Raw genomic sequence first — 10,173 nt, 5'->3', positions numbered from 1 at the left:
TTTGTACATTTTTATCCTACTTTTTCTTCATATCCCTTAGCACCATCTGATATTATTTGCCAATTTTCTTTCGTTACTATTTATTTCCTCCACTAGAATGTAGCTCCATGAGGAGCAAGGCCTCTGTCCTCCTTATTCACCTTTGTATCACTGGTATCTATTACAGGGCCTGTTTATGGTAGAAATTCAAATACTTGTTGAATAAACACATTACTTCTAATCGCTATTAAAAGATTAACTGAAAGCATTAAATTTGTGATTCAAAGTAAAATTATAAATTTAAAACCATATAATATAAAATGAAATATTTTCTAGGTCTCTCAAATAATCATGACGTAGAAGTTTATCTCCTATTTTTTATTTATGAGTTGCACTTTTTAAATTTTTATCATTTAAAAGAATTCTAGAGCCTCTGCCTATAAAAAATTGTTCAAACATACAAAATAATAATCTTTTGTTAGACTTCGTTTTTTCAGTATTCCTACAGAATTCCAGAGTTTTTTTCCTTCTTCTTTAATGAGTATTTCAAGTATATATATCTCAGATATATAAATAACTGAGTCAACACTGAATGTATTAAAAATATTTCTTAAAATCAATCTATCTCTTATTTCATCATCAAGAAAACCTAATCAATTCATAATGTTAAAAATAGCTGCAAGTCTACATTTTTAGAAGGAAAGACTATAATTAAACATAAGATTTGTGAACCCATCACAAGCCTGTTTAATTCTTTTAATTCAAATTATGCTATAAATTCTGAGCAGGTGTGCCAAATTATTGAAACGCAAATTGACCAGCTGCATTTTTTTTTTTTTTTGAGACGGAGTCTAGCTCTGTTGCCCAGGCTGGAGTGCAGTGGCCGGATCTCAGCTCACTGCAAGCTCCGCCTCCCGGGTTTACGCCATTCTCCTGCCTCAGCCTCTGGAGTAGCCGGGACTACAGGCGTCCACCACCTCGCCCGGCTAGTTTTTTGTATTTTTTAGTAGAGACGGGGTTTCACTGTGTTACCCAGGATGGTCTTGATCTCCTGACCTCGTGATCCGCCCGTCTCGGCCTCCCAAAGTGCTGGGATTACAGGCTTGAGCCACCGCGCCCGGCCTAATTAACAAGTCTTATACCTGATTTTATGTTACTTAAACTCTAAGGATGAAAACAAGTTTCCAGCAAAAATGTATCTGCAATGATTTAGCCTCCAAACAGAATTAACTTATTAAAACAGCCAAAATCTTATCCATCTCTAGGTGGAGGAGAGGCAGGTGGATTTGTTTCAAATGCTGACAAAGATAGAGGCATGAGGATTCATGGCTTTTTTTTTTTTTTTTGAAGTAAGCAACAATTATATTGGCCGAGAATTTGCATGAGGTTATGAATGCCTAATATACAAAAATAATAATAATAATAAAGAAAATAAATTTTAAAAACACCAAATAGATAAACCAAAAAGCATGAAAATATTATCAGATCTTACAGAAAGTCCTTATAAAGTCCTCTTACTCCCATTTGTCTGGAAAAGAGCCAGCGTTCTCATGTTCCCAACAGGAGCTCTGCAGATGCAGTCTCAATATCCGAGCTTTGCCCGTTAGCTAACTCTCCACCGACAGATGAGCTTCAGAGTTTGAAATGCCTGGAGAAGAGAAACTGCAACCAACACACTCGAGGTGCATCACCAAGGATGATGGACGTAAACAAATCCCGCCTCAAGAGCCTCTGCTTTCTCAAGAGAGTCACTGATTTCACATGTTAAACCACTGCAGTTAATAAAGCCCCATCCCCTTCAAAAATTAGGAATTCAGTCCATTGCAGAGACAGAAATACTAAGTCCAAGTTCATTTCAGTGACAGCATTTTCTGCAAGTGTGACGCCTTGCACCATAATATGGCATTATTAGGATGCTCCTCTTTCAAGATTTTGAAATGTATATTTGCAAGCTGGGGCGTGAGAAAGGATAAGCAGAATGATGGGAGGTCTGGGGGTTAGAAATTTACCACACCAAAATTACCAAATGTCCACACAGCTCCAAATAACAATGTCTCAGGTGCGGTACAGGGATGGGGGACACAGCCTGTGTCTGTCTGGCCTTTCCAGCACTCGGGCAGAGGCACTGAAGACGTTCCCCAGCGTGTCCCACTCTGTGCCCTGAAAACCACCATCTGGTCAGAGTTCAGCCTTCTGGCCAGCAGGACGAGGAGAAGCTTCAGGCAGGGTGGAATCAGTCGAGGTGGTCCAAGGAGTAGATGTTGCGGGAAGACTTGCCATGGCCCCCGCCCACCCAGCTCCGCGAGCGGCCAAACATGTCCGCGGCCCCGACCCCTCTCTCGTCTCACGGTCTCATGCCAGACTAGCCGAGCGGCCCAGCCGATTCATGGCTTTTAATAGAAATCTCGCTCCATGCGTTTGTTGATACATCAATTTTAACATGTACCATCTTTTCTGTTGTCAAAGTAACTGGTACTTCATTACTTGGTGTTTTTTGAACTCATAGTTTATTATAGAAAATAAATGTCTACACTTCTGTGCCCATCTTCTTTTTGCCCTTGTAAAAGGATGAAAGGATACAGTAGGTATAAATTGAATGTCAATGAAAAAGATGACTGTTAAAATTTGAAAATAGCCACATTTTAGAGATTTATATTATAAAAGGCCAACTTTTCTTCTCATTTTATAAATAATATACAGTTACTTTAAAACTGCAAACACAGGGCCGGGCGCGGTGGCTCAAGCCTGTAATCCCAGCACTTTGGGAGGCCGAGACGGGCGGATCACGAGGTCAGGAGATGGAGACCATCCTGGCTAACACGGTGACACCCCGTCTCTACTAAAAAAAATACAAAAAACTAGCCGGGTGAGGTGGCGGGCGCCTGTAGTCCCAGCTACTCCGGAGGCTGAGGCAGGAGAATGGCGTGAACCCGGGAGGCGGAGCTTGCAATGAGCTGAGATCCGGCCACTGCACTCCAGCCTGGGTGACAGAGCGAGACTCCGTCTCAAAACACAAATTTATTGTATGTATCTTTTCAGAATTTAAAAGTCTCTATATCGCTCCACTCTTTGGGGTAAAAATGATTCATTCTTGTGAAAAATTATATCATTCACAGCTAATCAGTGTAGACAGAATGAGAGAATGAGAAATTCACTCTCTGGAACCACAGTGAAATATAATATCTGATTCAGGCATTCGTGGATCTTAAAACCCCAAAGAATCATCCCAGCGGTTACTTGCTAATCACAATGTGAGATCCTTTCTTCATAACGGAGATACTTAGTGTCACCACCATATCCAAGTGCTCAAACTTAACATTACTAATGGTAATAGCATATCCCTTCTAATGAGATGTAATATGAAGTCACAGCATCATCTTAGAAGTACTCTTGCCATAAATGTCTAACCTAAATCATGCACCTAAACTCTCAGTTTGCAGAACATACTCGTATAAATTAGTATTCTTATAAGTTACATGTCACCATAAGGAAACAGGAAAATCCTAGCCTTTCTTTTCAAAATATCAATGTCATTTTAAAAGATGGGGGATAATTGTCGATTGCGAGAGGCTAAAAAGACATAACAACGAAATGTAATTTATGAACCATGATTGGGTCCTCAGTCAAAAAACTATACAAAAAAAAGACACATGGGAAATAATTAAGAAGCCTTCAATGTGCTAAAGAATTGAAGGGTAAATTATCATAATGTCGATAACTTTCAAATGATTCAGCAAAATAAAAATAGAATTATATATGCAAATATGTATGTGCAAACACATACATGCAGAGACAGATCCAAGTAGGCCACCTGCTAATTAAAGGTGGCCAGTTCATGGATAATCAATATCCCAGAGTCTCAACTTTTCTATATGCTTGAAAAAAATTCAAAATAAAAAGTCGTTAAACTTTTGCATTTTATGTTCAACATTTACAGTACCTGGTTCTTGAATGACATCTACCTTCCCCACACTGATCTGAAGCATTTCACCATTCTTTGCAAAAGTCTCCCATTCTGAATCAGTCTGCTGGCAGGATGGACACCACGGGGCATAACTATAAGAGAAGAATAAGAATTATATTGATAAACATACAGAAGAAATCTGCAAAACAAAATAGAGAAATCAAGTATTTAAATTAAAAAGTAAATTCTTAAAAAAGGGGAATTATAAAAAGGCTTTTCCAGAGTCATTTGACCTAGAAAAACAGAAGCACACTGTCCTCACTAGGATTTAATGTATGAATGTCAATTCTATAGGAAAAAATTTGGCCAAAGTTTGAGAATATTTCCAATAATTGTTATCCATAAACATTTTATTTCAATGCTATTCGTACAATTTTTTTTCTCTACAGATAGCTTTTGATCTTTGAGGGTAAGCACTCTTTTTAGTGCCCCACTAAAGGAGAACAATTTTCACAGGGTGCCCCTAAACTAGCCAAACCAGTTTCAAATCCATCAGAGCTACAGATCTGATGGGCAGAGACCAGATCTGTTGCTTGAGCATCCTCAAGAATGTTTCCAAAATCTGTGGTAATTCTGAAACATTCTGAAAAGGAAAGTAGAAGCTATTGGCCAAACCAGCTCTATCCAACACTTTCTTAAATTTAGCAGGAGTTAAAAATACCTTGGCTTTCAAGTCAGAACCCTACTTTTTACAGTATTTTTCATTCAATAAATACTAAGAAAGCACTATGGTAGAAGCTGAGAGTACAATTGTGAAGGAGATTTGGTGCCTCCTCTTCTTGTGGATGGTACAATCCAGAGATGAACAGAGATAAGCATGGGGGCAAAAACTATACTACTCTTATTTGTGTGTCTACTTAAAATTTTTCGTAATAAAGTCTTGAATAAATAGAGAAATACACCAACTTGTGGGTAAGCAGGCTGAGCATTTTTAAAATGTCAATTTCCTCCAATTTATTATCATTTGTTCCATTCCTGAATTGTTTTTACAAAATGTGGCACCTATTATTTCTGTATTAAGGGAGGAAAGGGGCCAGGGGAGAGAAAGAGAAGTAGACAAGAATGCCTGCCAATAGAATTTAACACTCACACGCTCAAAATGCCTTAGGAAGGGAAACAAAGTAAGGAGAAAAGTACAAAACTGATCAAATCCTGTAACAAGATTTAGGCTCATAGGTGCCTGTCAGGTCATCATTTACAAACCCCTTCAAAATTTTGAACTGTGCAAAAGCATGCTGGTAAGTACCATTCAAAAAAACTCAATGCAATGACACACATAAACCAACTTTCCTGAATAACAAAACAAAAACAAAAACCTGAAATTGTGCAGGATTTTGATCTTTCACATTATAAAAGATGAGTCAGGGGTTAAAAAGCCAAGACTAGGGGAAGGAATGCGTTTATTTCACAAAAAGTATTGAAAATCAGGCAGAACCCAGAAGAGAACGGGCTACCCCAAGGCAAAGCAGTCATTACTTTCTCCAGACAAGCCCTAGAAGCAGCAAGACTTAGCAAGCACAGTTGTTTACCATCTCTAGAAAAGACTACTATATAGCTAATTCCAAGATCATGCTAAAACGTCATTACTCTTCCTGACATTAATCTGCTGACATCTTTGAATGTAGACTTTTTAAAACATTCGTGTCTCTGTATTTCCAGGGCAAAGTACATTCTTAATATACAGTAGGTGTTCAATAAATGTTTGCTGAATAAAGAAGTGTATCAACTTTAATGTAAATCATATTCTTCATCTGAGAAAATAGTTATTTTCTACGTAGTTTCTAAATATCCAAGTAACAGATGAGACTCAGGCAGTTGGCAAACTTTAGGGAAAAAAAGGAAGTCTGAATTATTAAGTACATTTCAACAGGCATTCCATGATATTGGATAAGAGCTCTGCCAGAACAATCAGAAAGATCAACCAGGAATTAACCATGATATTCTGGACAGGTTAATAATATCTCCCTGCCTCAGTTTCCTCAACTGTAAAATGGGATAACAGTAGCTACCTTAGAAGGTTACTGAGAGATTAGATGAAATAGAGCAGGCACATATTTCTTTAATAGGAGCAACCATTAATAAAATGTCATTTATAATATTGTTTGGGGTTCAAGACACTTTTATGATGCATTAGCTCATCTGACCTTACAGCCTCACTGCCGAACAGACAAAGCAGGTATAGAGATGTGCTTAAGACCACTCAGAGCAAGAAGCCAGACGGAAGTATTTCTTTGATAAAAATCATCAAGGTATATAAAACTCAACACCAACACGCCAAGGGAGAAAGACAGAAGTTATAAGAAAGTAACAAGAATAAGGAAGTTATCTTGAAGTAAAATATAATATAATGAACTTCAGATCCTCTTTATTTCCCAAGGACTCTCTTTGTATGTAAGTCACAGGCACATTTGCTACATCAGTAATTATTAAATCATGCATGTTTCATAATTTAAAAAATACAGGCCTTAATCTCTAGATAGGCTATTACTAAGTTAGTTTTTGGTGAAACTGACCTTCGGATATACAATTATAATACGTCCTCATATACGCCATTAAGGTAATTTTAGATATGCCATTTCTATATAGCTGCTATCCACTGGTCTATGGCATTGTTAATGCCATTATTTCAAAGATTTAATCACAGCTGATTTGTGTTGGAATGCACCCAGATGTTCTTTCAGTGGTAGAGATAAGCCAGCTCTGAGTCCTTAGCATGGGAACTGGTCCATTGTTGCTGCAGTTTTTAAAGTTTTTAATATTCTTTTGTATCTAAAGAACAGTAATTTGTACAAGAATTTAGAAACTAAGTAAAATACTTCCAGGGACAAAATGAATGCAGGGATCAGTCATGTGACCTTCATGCTCATCTCTCGCTCTGTGCACACATATATACATATATATATAATTTATGTATATATGCATAAATTAAACATATCAGAAAGAACTGAACATGATCTTCATTAATATTTATTTCAAAAAAAAATCAAAAAAAAAATTTATTTCATACTAGTTTGCATTGGCAATCTTCTCCTAAGAACTATAAAAGATATGACCTGCCATAACTTTGCCTCTTACACATAATCCTTAAGAGGCTCCAAGAGCAATTAGCTCCATTATAGTCATATAAACTGTCCATTGTTATCTTTTCTACTGAACTTTTGTTGACTTGTTTGCAGGTCACAGTGGTATGTAAAATTAGTAAACTTCATAAAGATATTTGAATATTCCAGATAGCCAAAAAGCTCTGGTAAATTACACCAACTTATATGTCAGTGTAATGTTTTTAACCATTTCTGGGAAACAAAATTCAACAGCATGCTTTCGTTGTCCATGTTAGTATTCATGTACAAAGTGACCTGAGGTTCTGCTTGATGTAACATGGTTGAAGGACCTTGAATCTTTTACTCCATGAACTTACTGAATTTGGTGTAAGATTTCATTAGGTGTTTTAAATATTTCAGAGACGGACTTACTTAAATATATTTCCTAGAAAGGAAATTTTATTAATGATAACTTTTTATTTACCAATAATAAACAACTCTTCTTCTGTTTTGACTCTAATTTCACCAGTGCTTCTCTACACTCTCTTTTCTCCTGACTTTAAACCCTTTGTGCAAACTATTTAAAATCAAACATTTGCATGTTATTAAATACCCATAACAGTACCTAGAGCAGTGGTTTTCAATTAGAAGCATTTGGAAGTGTGCACAGGGGATGCGAGTTATAATTTTATGATGTCGCATGACTGAGACTACTACTAGAATATAATGGGCAAGGATGCCAAAGGTTCTGCAACATGCGGGCCATTCTCGCACACAAAAGAACTGTCCACCCAAAATGCCAATAGTGCCCTGTTGGGAAGCACTGATGAATGTCCAACACAGAGCAAGCATTCAGTAAACATTTACTAAATCAATGGCCATAACTTATACTACATATTTCCTTCAGAGCACAGTAGGCCAATCTCTTGGAAGGCTCATTCTTCTTCACCTTCCCAGTTCCCCAACACTGAACCTGACACACAAGCACTTAATGACTATCTCTCAAACATTCCATCAAGACATCAAGACAATCTATTAAACTGCAAGAAATGCTAACTGTTTGACATGGGCAAGTTAAGGTAGTGATGTTCAACACATTCTTTCCAGGTATAAAGGAAGGCTGCAAAGCTAATACTAAAACCCAGATGTCCTATGGAAATAAACACAGCTTTGCTCCATCACCAGGTGTTTAATTTAAATTTTGAAACATGCTCACCCCAAGAACAAAAATAAGAAAAAGCAATAATTTGTAAAGATTTATATGCTTTACAGAGGTAAATTAACCCAAAGACATACTTTTCCTCTTAGTATCAGCTTGAATATCAAAATTAAGCCAATTGGCTATCTATTTCTTCTGGGGGAAAAGGCCACCAGAATGTATCATGTTACATACTTCTGTGTTTCAAAAGAACAAAAGTCATTTTCTCCAGGACTGACATAATGAGAGCCAAGCAAGTGTTGAAAGTAGCAAAAGGTTGCAAAGGAACTGAATGAAGAGTAGTATAAAACAATGGAAATAGAGAAAAGCATGCATCAGAAAGTCTTTTAAAGATTAAATCATTTTTCCTAATTCAGAAAAAGGGCAAACGAGTATACAATAAGCCCATAGCCGGGTGCCTGTAATCCCAGCTACTTGGGAGGCTGAGGCAGGAGAATCGCTTGAGCCCGGGAGGCAGAGGGTACACTAAGCTGAGATCGCACCACTGCACTCCAGCCTGGGCAACAAAGTGAGACTCCATCTAAAAAATGATAATAACAACAATAAGCCCATAGCATTAAGGAAAATGTATATAGCAATGGGAGAACTCTTCAGATTTCTAAAAATGTCAGAATAGAAACGGTGAATTACTGCAAATATACTTGTAACAGATATATTTTTAAAACACTGGAAATTCAATTGCAAGAATCCAAAAAATTGACTGTTTGAAAGACTAAGAAAAAATAACCAAATTTAATTTCATAATAGAAGCTTTTCACGTCTCAGGGCTGCCAAATACTGCTAGATTCTTAAGAATAAATTATCTATACCAACATAACCAGAAACTGCATTAGAGGGGATCTGTATGACACAGGGTATAAAAGAAAAAATTCGCAGATGAAAGAGAGCATATAAGCAAATGAACAAATAAGAACTGTCATTCAAAGTAATGAATACATTTTGATACTAGCGGAAAGTTTCTCAATCTGTTTCTTTAAAGAAGTTAACTACAACAAAAGCTTCTCAATCTGTTTCTTTAAAGAAGTTAACTACAACATCTTTGTACTACTAACAATTTCCATTTATGTATGACCAGTTTATCTGAACTAAGTATTAAGATGAAGCTAATTTTAATGCATTTTGTTTTTCTCTGTTATATACATCGAAAAAAAAATTTGGTAACATATAGGCTATTTAAATGAATTCTTAGAAATTCACAGTAGGCCTATAGTGGTAATGAGGATATAATGAATTTTATATTTTTTTAAGTATTGGATTTTTTTTCACAGCAAGGAGGAAGAGTATCACCTAATAATACAGAAAAAATAGATCACAAATAGATAAGAACCAAAATATTTCTTTAGAATGAGCACTTGGGTTTTAGTATGTATAAAGACGTTGGATAGAATGGTTTGGATCAACTTTCCTTTACAGTCTTGCTTCCAGCCACCTATTCTGAAGTGCACTCGATAAACAGAGAACGTCTACTAAAATGACCTTGTGTCTACACAGCTTACTTCCAGATTACATGACTCATCTTGCATCATGGCCCAAGCATATTCCATACAACTGGACACATGACAAACTCAGAGCAATTGATTACTATGTTTAGGTTTACACATTCATAAAAAAGTAAAATTTGAACCATCAACATGGCCAAGCACAGGCGTTGTTGGCTCTCACTCATTTAAAAACTTATCGAGGCTTTATTGTTCTTAATTCTATTACCAAAAACAAAGCAATTCCAAAAGGAACCATAAAGGAGTTGATGTCATTAAAAATGAAGCCTTTCTGTTTTAACTTTCCTTACATACATATGCAAACTCAGTTTTACCCTGAAACATGACATCTAGAAAAAAGTACATTTTGTAAGCACCTACTGAAAAGAGAACTTTCTGTAGTATTGGCTGACAAAATGCAGTTTATCTCAAAGTCTTAAAATTATTACAAACATGGGCCGGGCGCGGTGGCTCAAGCCTGTAATCCCAGCA

The 10,173-nt window shown here is 36.6% G+C and overlaps 1 protein-coding gene across 2 annotated transcripts in view; it reads right to left on the bottom strand.

The window, feature by feature from the left end:
- The window catches only part of TMX4 (thioredoxin-related transmembrane protein 4), a 43,765-nt gene that overhangs the window by 31,260 nt on the left and 2,332 nt on the right, over positions 1-10,173 (bottom strand). For both annotated transcript variants that reach the window (XM_011941004.1, XM_011941003.1), the window contains exon 2: positions 3,920-4,035. In XM_011941004.1, the coding sequence (XP_011796394.1) occupies positions 3,920-3,965 (46 nt within the window). In that variant the 5' untranslated portion in view covers positions 3,966-4,035. The remainder of the gene's footprint in view (positions 1-3,919; positions 4,036-10,173) is intronic.

Source organism: Colobus angolensis, unplaced genomic scaffold (genome assembly GCF_000951035.1).
Source record: "Colobus angolensis palliatus isolate OR3802 unplaced genomic scaffold, Cang.pa_1.0 Scaffold197, whole genome shotgun sequence".
Classification (NCBI taxonomy): Eukaryota; Metazoa; Chordata; class Mammalia; order Primates; family Cercopithecidae; genus Colobus; species Colobus angolensis.
The sequence above is the reverse complement of the archived record's forward strand: the minus strand, read 5'-3'. Positions and strand labels throughout refer to the sequence as shown.